Source organism: Octodon degus, unplaced genomic scaffold, assembly GCF_000260255.1.
Source record: "Octodon degus isolate 3935 unplaced genomic scaffold, OctDeg1.0 scaffold00285, whole genome shotgun sequence".
Lineage (NCBI taxonomy): Eukaryota > Metazoa > Chordata > Mammalia > Rodentia > Octodontidae > Octodon > Octodon degus.
In genome coordinates, this window is record NW_004524861.1 from 647,343 (window position 1) to 663,148 (window position 15,806).

General features: G+C 49.2%; 1 protein-coding gene across 3 annotated transcripts in view; it reads left to right on the forward strand.

Moving 5' to 3' along the window:
* The window catches only part of Wdfy4 (WDFY family member 4), a 240,968-nt gene that overhangs the window by 94,472 nt on the left and 130,690 nt on the right, over nucleotides 1-15,806 (forward strand). For all 3 annotated transcript variants that reach the window (XM_004646962.2, XM_023707249.1, XM_023707250.1), the window contains exons 29-36: nucleotides 555-760; nucleotides 1,633-1,802; nucleotides 3,903-4,028; nucleotides 8,780-8,944; nucleotides 11,275-11,478; nucleotides 11,827-11,941; nucleotides 12,654-12,811; nucleotides 14,822-15,060. In XM_004646962.2, the coding sequence (XP_004647019.1) occupies nucleotides 555-760; nucleotides 1,633-1,802; nucleotides 3,903-4,028; nucleotides 8,780-8,944; nucleotides 11,275-11,478; nucleotides 11,827-11,941; nucleotides 12,654-12,811; nucleotides 14,822-15,060 (1,383 nt within the window). The remainder of the gene's footprint in view (nucleotides 1-554; nucleotides 761-1,632; nucleotides 1,803-3,902; nucleotides 4,029-8,779; nucleotides 8,945-11,274; nucleotides 11,479-11,826; nucleotides 11,942-12,653; nucleotides 12,812-14,821; nucleotides 15,061-15,806) is intronic.

A 15,806-nucleotide genomic window follows, 5' to 3' on the forward strand; every position in this document is an offset into this window, starting at 1 on the left:
CTGAAGATATCACAGGCGGGAATAGGAAAGATGACAGTTTCTTGGCCTCTAGTCCGCTGCTCATTGCAGCAGACACTAGCCCCACCCCACCTTGTCTGGCCTGGCAGCTGAAGCCTAGATCACTGCTCCACGTAGATGCCTCTTTCTCTGACTTCTGAGGCTGAGTCCTGGGCTCAGTACCCTTGCTCCCCACCTCCTGTCCCTCCTGTACATTTCAGTTCCCACCAGCAAGTCTGAATAATGGCAAAGCTATGAAGTCTTGGGGGTACATGAGATTTTACCTACCTTCATCCATAATTCCCAGTTGCTTTGCAAAGCTTTGGTCAACTTACATTGTAGCTATTAAAGAACAAGTCTATCGCTGTGCAACAATTCTGTCATTATTTTACTCTGCATTCTTTCAGAATGTGCTGGTATGTGCTTCTATAGGTCATACTCAAATGTTACCCTTCACTGCTTTTCCCAAGAGACTTATGAGGCTGAGTGTTATCTCTTCTGGGAGTGGCACTTGCTCACAGACTGAAAGGTAATGGACTGTATTTACTGACCCCCAGGTTGAAGGAGGAGATGTTTCTGAGCCTGGGCCCTGACTGGTTCCTGCTGCTCCTGCAGGGCCACCTGCATCCCAGCACTACTGTGCTGGCCTTGAAGCTGCTGCTGCACTTCCTGTGTAGCCCCTCTCTCCGTGCCCGATTCAAGGATGGCCTGTCTGTGGGCTCCTGGGTGGAGCACAGTGCTGAGGATGTAGCCATCATGATGGGTGAGTGTGGGTGCCTCCTTGTTCTAGGATTTGAGTGATGCCAGAGGAGTTGTGCAGGTCCCTGCAGCAGGACCTCCTGGACCCTTCTCCCAGATGGGCTCCAGAGCAGCGTGAACCTGAGGACCACTGGGCAGCACCTTCCTGCCTTCATACTTTGCAGCCCTGGATATTGCTCTCCGGCACTTCCAGGCTCCCCATCTGGTCATGTGCCTTGCAAGGGTGAGAACTTCCCAGTTGGCTTCTGCTGTCTGTATGCCTTTTCTGCCCTACAAGACCTTTCCTTTGGGTGAGTCTCAGGGTGCCTTTCCCAGGTCAGGGCACCTCTGTCAATCCTCTCTGCCCTTCCTACTGTCTCTGTAGTGCTCTTCACTTTCTCCTAGTATTTGTGTTCCATCACATGCTTGCCCCCTTCCATCGTTCTTTATGCTTCTGTCCCCACATTGCCTAATACAGAACTGCCTGGTTTATTCCTAAGTTGTTGGCATTTAGTATGTGTTTGTCTTTGGATGGGTGGATGGATGGACAAATTAATCAATTAATAGATTGAGAATATATGTATGAATGACTGGGTAGATGAATGAATTAATAAACAGGTGGATGGATGAATAAATTAATGGATGAATGGATGGGATTTGGATGGGTGAAGGAATGAAAGATTAATAATGGATGGATGAGTGAATGAATGAGGTGTTAGGACTAGGAAAATTAATCACAGGCAAGTGTTTTCTTTTGCTCAACTTTGTGGATATGTATTTCAGGCCTGTGTCTCTTAAGAGTGGAGTGGGTGGCAGGAACTCCTGGTATGTCCACCCCCACCTTGACCAGAAGTAGTTCTTTTCAGCTCCAATTCATGCCTCCTCCTCCATCTATAGACAACCTGAAGAAGCCTGCAACTGTGGCTGAGCATAGCCCCTGCCTGCTCCCTGGCTTCCGTGTCTTGACCGAATTCCTGGGCTACCGAGTTCACATCCCGGAAGTCTACCTCATTGTATCGACCTTCTTCCTGCAGACACCACTGACAGAGCTGACAGATGGGCCCAAGGTAGATCCTGGGGCCACCCTGGGGCTGCAGGGCACTTGGCTTTCTGCTTGCACATGACTAAAGCAGCTCCCTCCCTAAGACTCTGCTGCCTCTGCTGCTTCTTTGGGCTACAAATGTCAGTCAGACTTACTCCTCTCCCTGGTGGCCCACATCCCAGTGAGCTCTCTGACAGCCTCCTTTTAGCCCATCACCCCCTTAGCCTTAGCCATAATCCCTCCGGGAAAGTCTGGTGTGGATTAGTCTCATGTTAAACCCTTTCTCTTCCTGGACCCAGCTGAAAAGCAAGGTCCAGGCTGGGCACCTGTTTTCCTTGCCACCCTCCTCATCACTCCCTTGCCATGGGCATGGGAAAGGCTGGATTTCTAGGCTGTCCTGTGACTCTGCACCTTCTTCCAGGGTGACTCAGGCCACCGTCGTCCCCTCATTGCACTGTTATTTCAGTGTCTCCTTTTCTACTGACTCATCCCTGTAGACACAAGTGTGTTAAACTGTCCCACTGAAAACCAGAGGCTGCCCTGGGCTCACACTCTGAAGCTAATGCTCTGCATACATCTTAGCCCTTCTGGAAAATCATCCAAGAAGAGTCTGCACTCACTGGGCATAAGGTCCCATCCTCCTTTCTCTCATCCATCTGCACCCATTTCACCCTCTGCAGCCTCACCTCCCAGTGAGCTCTCTGACAGCCTCCTTTTAGCCCATCACCCCCTTAGCCTTAGCCATAATCCCTCTGGGAAAGTCTGGTGTGGATTAGTCTCATGTTAAACCCTTTCTCTTCCTGGACCCAGCTGCAAGTCCAAGTCTTGTTGGCGGCCATTCCTGCAAGGTCTAGTTCAGATTCTGGATGAAGTGCTGAGGTCCTTTGTGTTTGGCCCCTGGCTTGGCTCTGTCTTGCCCTCCCTGCTGTCCCTGCACTGGGCCATTTCTCTAAGAGGGCCAACTGCTCTGTGCTCACCCGTGCAGTGGCCTTACTGGCTCTCTTTGATATTGTCTCCTGCCTGGCAGGAGTGTCCTGCCCCAGACTCAGATCAAGTGCCACCTCCTGTGCAGTTCCTAGGTGCTTCTTTTCTGGCCTCAGTATACCTTTGTGCTCTTTGGCCCCAGCGCATGGTCCCATGTGCCTACCTTTATGGCTACTGAGCACCTGGAGGACACAGCCCACCTTTTGCTAACCTCCCTGGCTGCCTGACAAACCAGGCTTGGAAATCATTTCTTGGTCTTAATTTTGTTAAGTGAAACTGAACTGAATTGAAATAGGGCAAGGGCATGGGCCTGTGGAGAACACATAAGCATCTGGCTGTCCTGCGTAGTCTTACGCTTGGAAGACCTGTGTCAGATTGAAAGTGCAGTGTTGTAGATCATACTTCAAAGTAAAGCTCTGAATATACTGTGCTAAGTTCATGGAGACCTGCAATCTTATTTCTCTAAGAACACATTGTAGGAAACTAACGTTTGCCAGGAGTCAGGACCTCTGATAGATGCTTTATGTATTCTCTTCTACTTGATATATAAACAGTCCCTTGGGGTAGATAATGGGATTTCTTTTATTCTCATAGAGAGGGAAACTGAGCTACCAGAAGGCTGAACAGATTCCACCCTCCACAGCTGTGTTTAGAGTTCTGATTCTAAATCCCTGCTCTTTTGTCCACACCATACCTCCTCTCAGTATTTGAATTCTTCCTGTGTCTTCTAAGCCTCATTTATAAAAGGTCATTTCTTAGGCATTCTTTAGGACATGTTTGTGGGGTCAGCTCAAAAGAACAAAACTTAAAAAAAAAAAAAAAAGGTTGTGCTTTTTTATTGATTGGAGCTTGTGGATGGGACCCAGGCCCTGGCCTGTGCTAGGCAGGCCATGCCCTGAACCTGAGGGAACCCACCCACCTTTAGACAGGTCTTGAGGGGGTCTTCAGTGCTTCAGTGGGGTTGCCTCCCTCATGCACGTTCTCTGGGCTGGAAGTTTCCAGGTAGCCGTGTACTTTGGCTACTGGGGTACAATGCTTCTTTGCTTTGGGGGGGCAGCCCAGAACAGGTGTTGCCCAGGCCACAGAGCTGGTGCTCCTAGAAGGTCCCCTGGGCTTCCTCACAGCCCTGTTTCTCCTGCAGGACAGTCTGGATGCCATGCTGCAGTGGCTTATGCAGAAGCACCACCAGCAAGAAGTGCAGCGGTCTGGGCTGTGCACAGAAGGTGCCCTGCTGCTGCTGGCAATGCTGAGAGCCACCATGAGCCAGGTGAGCTGCTTCCCACACAGCACCCCAGGAGGTTCTGGTGGGAGGTGCATGGGGAAGGCCCACCTTGATCCCTCTACCAGTAGCTTCCTAGGGATGCTGATTCTTAGTCCTCTGTCAGGGGCGGTTACCAAATGCCCAGGACTAGGTAATCTATAAAGATAGGAGTTTGTTGAGCTCCCAGTCTGGAGGCTGTGCTTTTGAGGTGTCTGGTGAAGCCGTTTTGATGAGCCACAGTAGGGTGAAGGCATCATGCACTGGCAGCAAGTGTGCTGGCCTGGATCTCACTTCCTCATCTAGGACATCAGTGCCATCTTGGGCCTCCCTTGGGACATCTTGTCATTATCACCTTGCATGGGCCCCTCTTCCACACACCATGAGCATAAGAATTTGGGGATTAATCTTGAAGCACAGGAACTTTCAGTGGACACACTCAAGCCATAGCAGGTGGCAATTAGTAAGATGAAATGGACAAGGTGAGTAGGCTCCCAAGGGAGACCTGGGTGCAACAGGAAGTCCAGCCTCAAGGGCCCAAGGAGCTCTGTGCACCCCAGTCAGGAGATGCAGCCTCCACAGACAATAGCGCTTCCCCACACAAGCCAGCACTTGATGGTTCTCCTTGTGTACAGGTCAGAGTGTATCCTTACAGATGCAGACACCCCAGACTCTTTTTGCATTTATTCCCTCAAAATTTGTGAATGTCATCCATAGAGTGGGAGACCATAGGAACCACATGTATTTGTAAGAGAAGTGTATGTTGATCTTCAGAGCAGTGTTATAAAAAGCCTGTAGTTAACTTTCTTGAATGTCTTTTCCATGGGGTGTGGCTACCAGGACACAGTGCACACTGTATGTGTTTTTGCATGTGCTTCTTGGGAAGGTTACATTAAACATCATGCATGTACAATGCATGTCCACCATCCCTTGTCCATCAGCATCTGGCATGGAAGCCCACAGCTCAATCCTCAGCCTAAGACAGCCTCACAACCTAAGTGATGATTGTTCCACAGTTGAGTTCTTTTGTACTTATTATTACTCTTTTTTCAAATCACTTTTCAGGGGCCGGGGAGATGACTCTGTAGAATAAGCACTTACCTGGCAAGCGCAAGGGCCTGAGTTCAATCCCCAGTTCCACCAAAAAAAAAAAAAAAATTAAAAAAAAAAAAAAAAAAATCTAATCACTTTTCAAGTCCTTGTTAACTCTTTATTTTACTGTGAGCTGCTTGTTTGTGTTGTTTGGCAACTTCTGTGTGTTTGTGTTTGTGTGTCATTATGTGGTGAAAGTGTAGATCACATTATTTGCCCTTTGCACAGGCAAGATTTTTTCACTTTTATTTTGTAACATGTAAGTCAACAATTGAGTGCTTCACAAAGATCTTATTTAGTCCTCTTGATCTTAATTTTTTAAGAGTATTCCTTATTTTGTTTGCAAAAATTTATGATTTTGTATGCATCTTTGTAAATTATATTTGGCTGCAGTTTTTTTTTTTTTCATTCTATTTTGATCATGTTTTGATGTTGGTCTTTTCCTGGTTTTATATAAAAGTGATGGATCGCCTTTATATTCAAGAATGTATTAAGTCCACAACTCTTATATGATTTAAATGGGCTTCTATGAGGCTGCCTGTGACTACATTTTTTCCATGATTATCGACTGTTTAAAGCTTTTAAATACCTGCTTGAACCAGTTTAATTAATTGATATTTAGATATAATTTTTCAGTTACTCGATTTGCACAGAAGGTCTTGTGTGAGTTACCTTTCCATGGTGTGACCAGCTGGCCTGCTTAGGATTTGCAGTGAGTTGTCACAGCAAGGATGTGGGACACAGCGAGAATCCTCACTTCTCTGCCAGGATGCATAAAAGAGAAAAGGAGAGGCCAGGAGTGTGCCACCCTCCTCAAGGCCATGACACCCATGGCCTGAAGACCTCCTAGGCTTGGCCTCTTCTAACGTCTACTACCTCCGCCAAGCTGGAGACCAAGTCTTTGACACATGGGCCTTGGCGCACATCCCAGACCTAAGCTGTTGCAGACCTCTTCTGACTCATTTAATTTGCTGTGTTATTTCTCCCTTATTACTCTTAATTTGGGAGCTCACATTCTTTATCATACCTCGCCTGCTACTTAGGAGATAAAGGCTTGTGGATTTATTTGAAGACTCAGATTTTGGGTCTATTTACCAGTATCTTGAGGTTTTTGTTTTTTCTCTGTCAACTTCTCTAGATTTTTTAGCATCTTCATTTTTGGTTTTCTTCTAGAAGCTTTATGATTACAATTGTAAAGCTTACTTTCATATTTTTCAGTGTCCATGTAATTAGACATTTTTATTTTTTATCTGTTTCTAGTTTTGTTTTTACCCTGGTCAGCTTATACGTGCTGTACATTTTCCATCTTTGAAGAATTTATTCATTCTATTGTAGGACTGCTGTGTGGTTAATTTTGGGGTGCCTTGTAAAGATATATATTTTCTATTTACATTATAAGGAATCTGCTATCCTACTTAATGTTACTGAATATAAAGCAAACCAAAGGAACAACAAAAGCTCATTAACAACAGAGAAAATGTGTGTTACGCTGACAGTAGTGTAGGTATGAAGCCAAATGTTTCCACTATAACAACAAACACAACAGGTTAAGCTCACATTAGACACGTGACTAGCACATGGGGTGAAGAACAAGATCCTGGCTCCTTATCCTGAAGATGAAATCTCTCGCTGATTGCTTGCTGCAGCACAGACACTTGCTGTGAGAACATCACTTACCAAACAGAGTGGACAAGCATCTAAGTGTGAAAGACAGAAAGTAGAAGAATAAGGGGAAAAAGCTACAGACTTAATTGTAAGAATGCCTCTCACAGGTCTTCAGTTCTGTTTGTTTCTTTTATCCTTGGCAGCTGAGTTTCCTTGGATGCTTACGCTTGCTCACTCAGTGGTAACCACAGGCGAGGCTGCCTGTCCTTGACCGTGATATAAACAGAACCATGCAGTACTTAGCCTTTTGGGTCTGGCTTCTTTCACTTGCCACTATGTCATGGGATTCACTCATGTTGTTGTGGATGGCAGGAATTCAGATTTTTTTTCACGGCGAAGTGGTATTTTCTTGTTATAATTAATCACATCCATTCTCGGTTGTTTCATTTTGGAAATATCAAGAATAGATTTTTCACATACCTGTCTTTTGGTGGACATTTCTCTTGGGAAGTGCTCCCAAGAGTGGGATTGTGGGTGATTAGCTGTACATATGGCTTACTTAAGTCAGTGGTGCCAAAGAATTCTCTAGCGTGGAAGGACCAATTTACACTCTCACTAGCTCTCATTCTGGCAGAGGTCTTGCCGCTCCACACATTTGCCAATATTTTTCATTGTTATTTTTTTAATATTAGCCATTCTGCTGCATGTGATAATCCATTGGAAGAGACAGCGTTCCCTCCACTGCGGGGTTGTAGACAGTCCATCCAAATGAGGTCAGACCATGGACCCCAAGGTCACACTTGTGCCCAGCATGTCCTGGCCACACCTTGATCTTCAGGGGTCTCTGTAGATTGGTGGATCAAATCCAGACTCCTCTTCCAAAAGTCTAGGTCCTCTGGCTCTGACCTCATCTTGTAGCTGTTTCTGTTTTTACCCTGTCTTAGTCAGACTGCTAAAATGACCCACTTAATCCTCACAGAAACTTTCTGAAATAGGCTGCATCAAGATTCTCATTCAATAATGTCGGAGCCCAAGGCATGAGGAGCTGGTCCAGCTGGGCATGGTGGTGCACACCTGTAACCCCAATACTCTGGGAGGCCAAGTCTAGTTTAGGCAATTTAGCAATTTAACAAGATATGTCTCAACATGAAAAAGGACTGTGGATGTAGCTCAATGTAAGATCCCTGGACTCAATCCCCAGGACTTTCTTCCCTGAAAAAAAAAAAAAAATCCAAGCTGGTCCAAGCCAGGCTGTAGTAAGTGGCAGAGGCTGGATTCCGCCCAGGCTGAAGAACTCCCTGATAACTCTACTTTCCTCTTGTATGTTCTCTCCTACAAATCTAATATTATGCTGGAGGGTCTGGAGGCTGAGATGCAGGTGGCTTCAGAATATTCTTCCATTTGCTCCTGCCCAACCCAATCCCTCGCCAGGTCCCAGAACTGCAGTTCTATGTGTCTTGCCTTCCTTTCTGCAATTAGGTTCACATTTTCCTGTGTGGGCTGTACAGCCAAGAAGTATGGGGAGGTAGTGGGACCAGCTCGGGACCCAGCCCATCCCAGACCCTGCCAGCAGGAGACAGAGTATGCCTAGTTATTGACTGGGGAGGAGTTGGCAACATGCCGGGGAAGACGGTGACTTCTGGTGGGCACTCCCACTAGCTCAGCATGCATGCTGTGTCTAATTGTGTAGGAGCTGTGTAGGGAGGGCAGTGGTTCATGAGGGTCAGACCCTGGCTATGACTCTTACCATGGGGTGGCCTTGGTAAGATATAGGTGTTCTCTGGGTCACTTCTGCAGACAAGGGTTCCACACAGAGCCTACCTCAAAGGGTTGCTATATGGTGAGGAGAAGACAGCTTGGGACAATGTCCAAACACACTGTGCCATCCCCATGTGACACCCACCAGTGCTGGCCACAGTCTTGGTGACTCATGCAGAGTGTCCTTTGTGATCTCAGTGGGGGATGTCTGTAGTTTGGGCTCAGGCTGTTCCACCAGGGTGCTATGCAGCCTGACTTTAACCCTGACCCCAACCCTGACTGCCTCTCACGGAGTGTGTCCTCAGCCCTCAGCAGGTCATGAAGAAGGTGTGTGGGAGCAGACGTTTCCTGCCAGTGTGCTGCACTTTCTGGCCCTTGTGCACCGAACCTACCCCCAGGACCCAGCCTGGAAGGCCCCTGACTTCCTGCAGACTCTGGCCACAGTCGCCTTCCCCATGGGAGCCCAAAAGGTAGGGCAAGCCCTCACCTCACCCACCCAGGGAGGGGGTCAAGGACTTCCTCATCTTTCTCTGCTGAAGGGCTAATGCATCTCCACTTCCCAAAGTTGAGATACATTTGAGGCTGTGGGATTGAAGTGTTAATAAACAGCTCTAGCAATTTCCCTTTTCTTGGTTGAGATTTAAGGTCATTTTCAGCTCCAAGATGCAATAGCTTTCTTTTCAAGTTGTCAGGAAGCTCAGTAGTGAATAATATGATGGTAGAACAGTTCCAGTTCTGTGTGGACATCTGGCATGGCAATGGAGATAGTCCCTTGTTTGGGACACAGCTCAGGCTTCTGCCAGTCAGGGGGTTGGGAAGACCCAGCGTGGGGCCAGGCAAGCCAGAAGAGGGGACAGAAGGACTCACTTGGTCTGGAGGACAAAGTCTTGTGTCTCCTGGCTAACCTTTCCCAGGAGTGTATCTGTGGTGACAGCATCCATCTATGGAACCCTGTGACACACTGGTCCCAAGCCTTAAGCTTTATGTCACTCTGTAGTGACACTGTATAGTGACTCTGTAATTCCCATAGAGTTGCTATCAAGGAAAGGAAACTGAGGTTCAGAGACAAAGTGGTGCTCAGAGTCCTTGCGAATCAGAGGGTGGTAAGGAGCATGTCACAGAACTACTGAGGGACTGAGATGTGCCACAGATCCTGGGATTAATGTGCCACACAGCCAAGACCTAAACTCCACTCTGCCCTCCCAAAGTCTCCCCCCCAAGCTGGAGAAGGTGACTGTGGCCAGGGTCTGTGGGAGGTCAGGTGCCCCTTTCATTATGGCTGGCTTAAAATAAAATTTAATTACCAAATGAAGTGTGAGAGAGCAGGCAGTCTTCTGTAACCTGGGTCTCTGTTTCTGGGGGTCTAAGCAATTCCGGAAAGAAAGGAGTTTTAAGAAAGTTTTATCCATGCTGAAGGTGTACAGACTTCTTTCCTTGGTCTGGAGGAAAGAAGTCTGTACACCTAAATAACACAATATAGCAGCTATTTCCATAGCACTTACATTGTAATAGGCATCATAAATCACCAAAGGATAAATTATACAGGAAACATTATACCATCTTATATAAGGAATATGAATTCCTGCAGAATTTGGTACCCTTAGAGAGACTTGTAACCAACCCCCTTGGGAACTAAGGGATTAATGTAATCAGTTTTAATGAAAAAGAGAAGATACATAAAAAAGGAAAATTGGCCCCCAAGTGGTTTGATGGATTAACATCAATTCAGGCAACTTACTGAGGTAGTAAGAGTGAAAAAAAGGCCATAGAGAGTATGGAAGGAGTATAGAAATGGAGATTCAGGGGTCACGCTTGCAGGCCAGGCCAAGAGGGGCCAACTCTTGCTCTGCCCTTTCACCCCTGCCTAGGACCAGGGCCCTGAGTCTAAGGCCTGACACCTCAACCCTGGGGCCCACCTCTGGGCCCCAGCCTGGCTTTGCTGAGCCAGTCTGGGCTCCTCACCATGGTAACCAGGAGCTTCCTGAGGAAGGAGGGCCCAGCCCAAAGCCCCCTTTCCAGGCAGCCGGTGCCCCATGGGCCAGCAGTGCCTGTCTGGGGCTCCTGACTCCAATGCCAAGGCCCCTCCATTCCTGGTTCCAGCCCCTAGTTAGTTCTGCCAGGCTGTGCTGCCCAGGGTCATGGTGGACCCTGTTTCCACAAAAATCTATGGTCATAAGGCTTTGGGATTATTTATATGGCATCTTTCCAGTTGAGGCCACATGGAGCTAATTAATGCAGTCACTACCTCCCTAGGTGCCATTAAATTCATTTTATGGCTTAATTAAGAATGGCTGCATTAGTTTTATGAATGAGCAAAGGGAGGTGCTACCAGAGGAAGATGCAAGAGAAGTTGGAGGGCCAGAGTCAGGCTGTGGCCAGTGTCCTTGGATGTGTCACCAGCCTCTGGCACCTCCTTGTCCTCCAGGAGAGGTGGCCTAGAAAATGATCCTTGTGTCACAGTCTCCTGGAAGCTTCATAAACCTCAAATAAAAAGCAGTGCAAAAAGCAGGAGGGCTCTTCAGAGACCTGACCATGAGGCAGGAGCCAGGGATCACTGCATCCCTTCTCCTCTCCTAAGCCTTGGTGACATCTTCTCCATGCCTACCGTCAGCTGCCAGCAGCTGGCTTGGAGCAGTGATGAGCTGAGGCTCAGCTCCTTCACACACTCCTGGCCATCTCAGGTCCCCAGGTCACAGCAGCCCCCTTAGCAGCTGGGCAGGTGGCACCTGGCTTATGCGCTGGCATCAAGGCTGTCTGTGCGAGGCCAAGCTGCACTTCTCATGGGCCCTTTGTCGTCCAGGGCTCTTCAGCCGAGTCCACCGGGAGCACCAGCAGTCCTGGAGCTGCAGCTGATGGGAGCAGCACCACAGAGGATCCCCAGGCTCCTGCTGTCTTCCACCCTGGCCAGAGGCAGCTGAGGGAGTTCACACAGGGTTTGCTGAGGGAGCTGTTGCTCGGAGCCCCCAGCCCCAAGCAGTGGCAGCCGCTGGATGTGTTCCTGGAGGTGAGTGGGGAAGGGCATGGTCATCGTGGGTCCTTTGGAGGCTTGGGGCAGGGTGAACGAGGGCAGGGTGTGCAGATGCTGAGCCTGAGGCAAGGGTTTTGCAGAGGAATTTATGGGGTGGGGAGGGAAGGTGCTGATCTGAGAAGGAGAGAGGGAAGCCAGCCCTGAGGAGTCAGCTGGAAACTGGTCCCAGGGGCCTCAGCTTGGGGCACCCACTGGCTGGGTGGCCGTCACTGTGGGCTTCCTATGGCCCCCGAGTAGCTGGACAGCAGAGGGAAGTGCTCCTAAGCAGGGGCAGGCATTGGTGTCACGGACACGCAGTGGCACAGGGACCCGGCTGTGTTTCAGGCCTCTCCAGACAATGCCAGTGGGCAGCAGAAGCGAGACTTCCAGTCTGAGGTCCTGCTGGCCACCATGGAAATCTTCCACAATCCCAGCGTGGGCAGCACCCTGCTTCTCCGAGGTAAGAGTGGCTTGGTCCTCCTGACCCGGGTATGGAGCTGCACAGTGATGAGCAGGATATCAGCAGTGTGACCCCATGAGGCACACAGTGACCATGGCGGGGCGTGGCCTCTGCGCCGCAGCACGCAAGGCCTGTGCTAGGGAGCTCAGCTGCAGAGCAGAGTGGGTGGAGCCGTTCTGAGTGATAGGCTCCTCCCCCTGCTCCGGGCCCCTCCCCTCGGGCCCCGCCCCTTCGGGCCTCTTCCCCTTGCTCTCAGGCTTCCCTCCTGAACGCACTGGAGTGCATGCAGCTGGCACCCAGCTCTGGCCTTGTAACTCGCAGTAGTGCTGTGATGGGATGAGGCTGGAGCTGCGAGTGGGAGCACCGTGGAGGCCAAGTCAGGGCAGAGCCGGGCCTGGCAGGCTGCCCACAGTGCAGCTTTGCCCTCTTCCCTGTGTGATGCAGCCTCAGTCACCACAGTGCCTTCCTGTTTGGCTTAGGCATTAAAGGCACCCACTCTTGTTCCAAAATCATGGGGGAGCCTCCCTTACTTGAGTTTCACCACTGGGTTCCAGTCAGCAGCTAGCTCACTAACATGGGTTTACTCTGAGGCCTGACTGTTCAGTGGGTGCCAAGACCCCACCTTGGATAGGGGGAGAGTGAGGTGGGACAATGTGACTGGTGGCCATGAGGGGTTGGAGGCCATCCAGGGATGTCACTGTCCCCCACTCAGGCAGTAGCGAGCCTCAGCCAAGCACAGAGGCTGCTGTTGCGCCCTCCCTCTGGAACATCTCCCACTTCGCCCAGCGGCTGGTGGAGAAGCTGTATGGTGGCATGTTCTCGGCAGACCCCAAGCACATCCTGCTCTTCCTCACGGAGCACATCATGGTGGTAAGTGATTCAGGAGAAGGCGCCTAGGCTGCCACCAGGAATCAGCAGAAAACGGGCTCCGTAGGGCTGCATCTGCCGTCCTATTTGGAAATAGCCTGAGGTAGGTGGGGAAGAGGGAAGTGATGAGGGCTTCCCTGGTGCCTTGAAGAGCCAGCGCTAGACCATCTGGTGCCCTGCACAGTGCTGGGAACTACAGCGCCCTGTGCAGCGCCATGACTCTGTCCGTGACCTCTGGGCCCTCAGCTCCCTGCCTGCACACAGCTCTGCAACCTCTACTTCCTCCTTTCTGAGGCTTTACTGACCTGGATTTAACCTTGTCACTGTCAGCCATTTCCCACACAAGGCCCAAAGGCCCTTGACTCCAGAAAACTGATTTCATTTTCTTCTTTAATTTGCCCTCCACCTGTCGTCCTTGTGCTTTCTGAAGTGGAGGCAGGACTCTACTCTGCCTGGTTCCAGTGCTCTCACCTGTGTCCTCTGTTTGCATACACATATGTCTATGTTTGTGCCCATGTGGGCAGTGCATGCCAGTGGGTGCCAATGGAGCCAACTCTTGATGCAGGTGTGTGTGTGTGCGTGCGTGCGTGTGTGTGTGTGTGTGTGTGTGTGTGCAACAGAATTGTGGCACCTGAAAGTCTCATGTTCTTACACACTTGTCTCCTTGGCTGCTGGGGTCCTCCTGAAGAGCTGCTGTGTGCCTCCCTTGTAGACCTTCCCTGTGACCAAGGCTTCAGCATGTTTTGCCCCACCTTCTGGGTCATCTTGGGCATTGGGCAGGCCTTTCTTTCTGAAGCTACCACCCACAGACCCAGGACCCAGCCTCAGCAGTTTCTAGGGTGATAGCCAGTTCCAGAAGACTGGAAAGAATGGATTTGGGGGTCCCTTCAGGAATGACTCCAGCAGGGAGAAAACATCCTGGTCAGCTCTGAGGGGGTAAAAATGAGACCCTTGGGAAGCTGTTTAGAGAAGGAACAGAGCTGCAGTGACCAAAGCAGTTGTTCAGCACCAACCCAAAGAGTTGGTCCCACTGGGGCCAGGGCGCCTGGGCTGCAGGCCTCAGGCCCTGCTGTCCTCATGCCCAGCTTCCTCTTCTACTCGAGTGCCTGTGCCCTTAACTGTTCTGAGAAGTGCGCTCATTGGAGGAGCAGGAGAGGATGGTGATGTACACATGAACCCCAAATCTCAATGGGGGGTTAAGCCCTGGCTTCTTGGAGTAGGCGACCTGTACTGCTTGAGGAGGTCTAAGGGACATCTGTGACTAGTACGTAGCTTGTCTAGCTCACTGCAATGCTTTGCCCATGTTGTGTTCTAAGGACCCCTTTCCCTACACCCTGCCCTTGTATGAACCAGTCCCTGCTGAGGCTGCAATCCAGGACCTTCTGCCTTGCTCCTCCTGCGTTTCTCATAAGCTAAACCCAGGTGGTTCCCACCTCTGTCAGATGACAGGATGTGGCAAGCATGGCTCCAGTGTCTGCAGTGGGATTGATTCTTGCTGACCCTTGATCTCTGACCTTTGACCTCTTATGGTTAAGGTGGGGTCTTCTCTGTGTCTATATATGGTGTTATGACAGTTAAACAAGACAGTACGTTTAAATTGCCAATCAATATCAACAATGCTTATCATAATGCCAGGAATGTTATAAGTGATAATAATTACTAAAAATGGTATGAACCTATTTTAAGAAATTAGCTATTACTCACTGACCTTCTGATATGCTGAATGTCAGCCATGCCACCAATATTTCAGAAATCTCTGGTGACCAAATTCATTTTCAACAATATGATCTTGGTGAAATTTAACTTTCTTAACACAAGGTTTTTACCCAAATTCTGAATTTGCTTAAACGATCACTCCCTTAGGTAGAGCCTCAAAAGTAGAGGAGCCAAGAGTTATTTGAACTGCATATCCTGTCACTTCTTGGGTTGCATGGTGTTTGTAGTAACCTGGGTCCCTACTGCATATTGCCAGGTACTCACAGGTGTGCACGTGTTTCTTGTTTTTACCTATAGGTCATCGAGAACCCCTCTTCTCAAAGGGACACTGTCATCAGCACTTTGTACAGCAGTCTGAACAAAGTCATTCTTTACTGCCTCTCCAAGCCCCAGCAGTCCCTGTCTGAATGTCTCCACTTGCTGAGCATCTTAGAGTTCCTTCAGGTGCACTGGGATGTCGTGTTCGCCACCTACAACTCCAACGTCAGCTTCTTCCTGTGTCTCATGCACTGTCTTCTCCTGCTCAATGCAAGAAGGTGAGAACCGTAGTTCCTGCTTTCCAGGGCTCTGCGTCGAAACTTAAGGTTTAGAGGGACACATGGTTGGATTAATATAAATGATAGGAGTCTTTGGTTATCTGGTTGGCCACACGATATGCCATGTTGGATCACATGCTGCTCCACCCCCAAACCCAGCCATGTGACTGAGCAGGGGTCATTTTCTTTACAGAAAACAATACACACAAAATACGTGATATATGGTGATGTTCATAAATGTACTTGCCTAAGAAACACTAATAAAAACACCAATAAAAAGCTATTTAAATGATCCTTTCTGGAAGTAGCCTGTGGACACATATCAGACCTCTCAGTGCACAGTCTTTGTCCCCCCTCTGAAGGTCCAAGTAATCTCATCTCAAATGTTGCCACCAGTGTGGTTTGGAGTTTGGGTTTCCTTTATACTTTGGGAGGTTTGTGTGCTTATAATGAAATACGCTGGGGAGCGATCCAGCGCTAAGCGCAGAGTGCCTCTGCGTCCTCACAGCCTACCACAGCGTGGAGGAGATTGCATGCACCTGTGAAATGGACCACTCGTGACATCACATCACAGCTCAGAAGGTCCATAGATGAGCTCCTATTAGGAGAAGCAGGTTGAGAAAAAGAGGGGAGAGGGCTGTGGGGGTTGTAGGGCTTCTTCTTCTTCTTCTTCTTCTTCTTCTTCTTCTTCTTCTTCTTCTTCTTCTTCTTCTTCTTCTTCTTCTTCTTCTTCTTCTTCTTCTTCC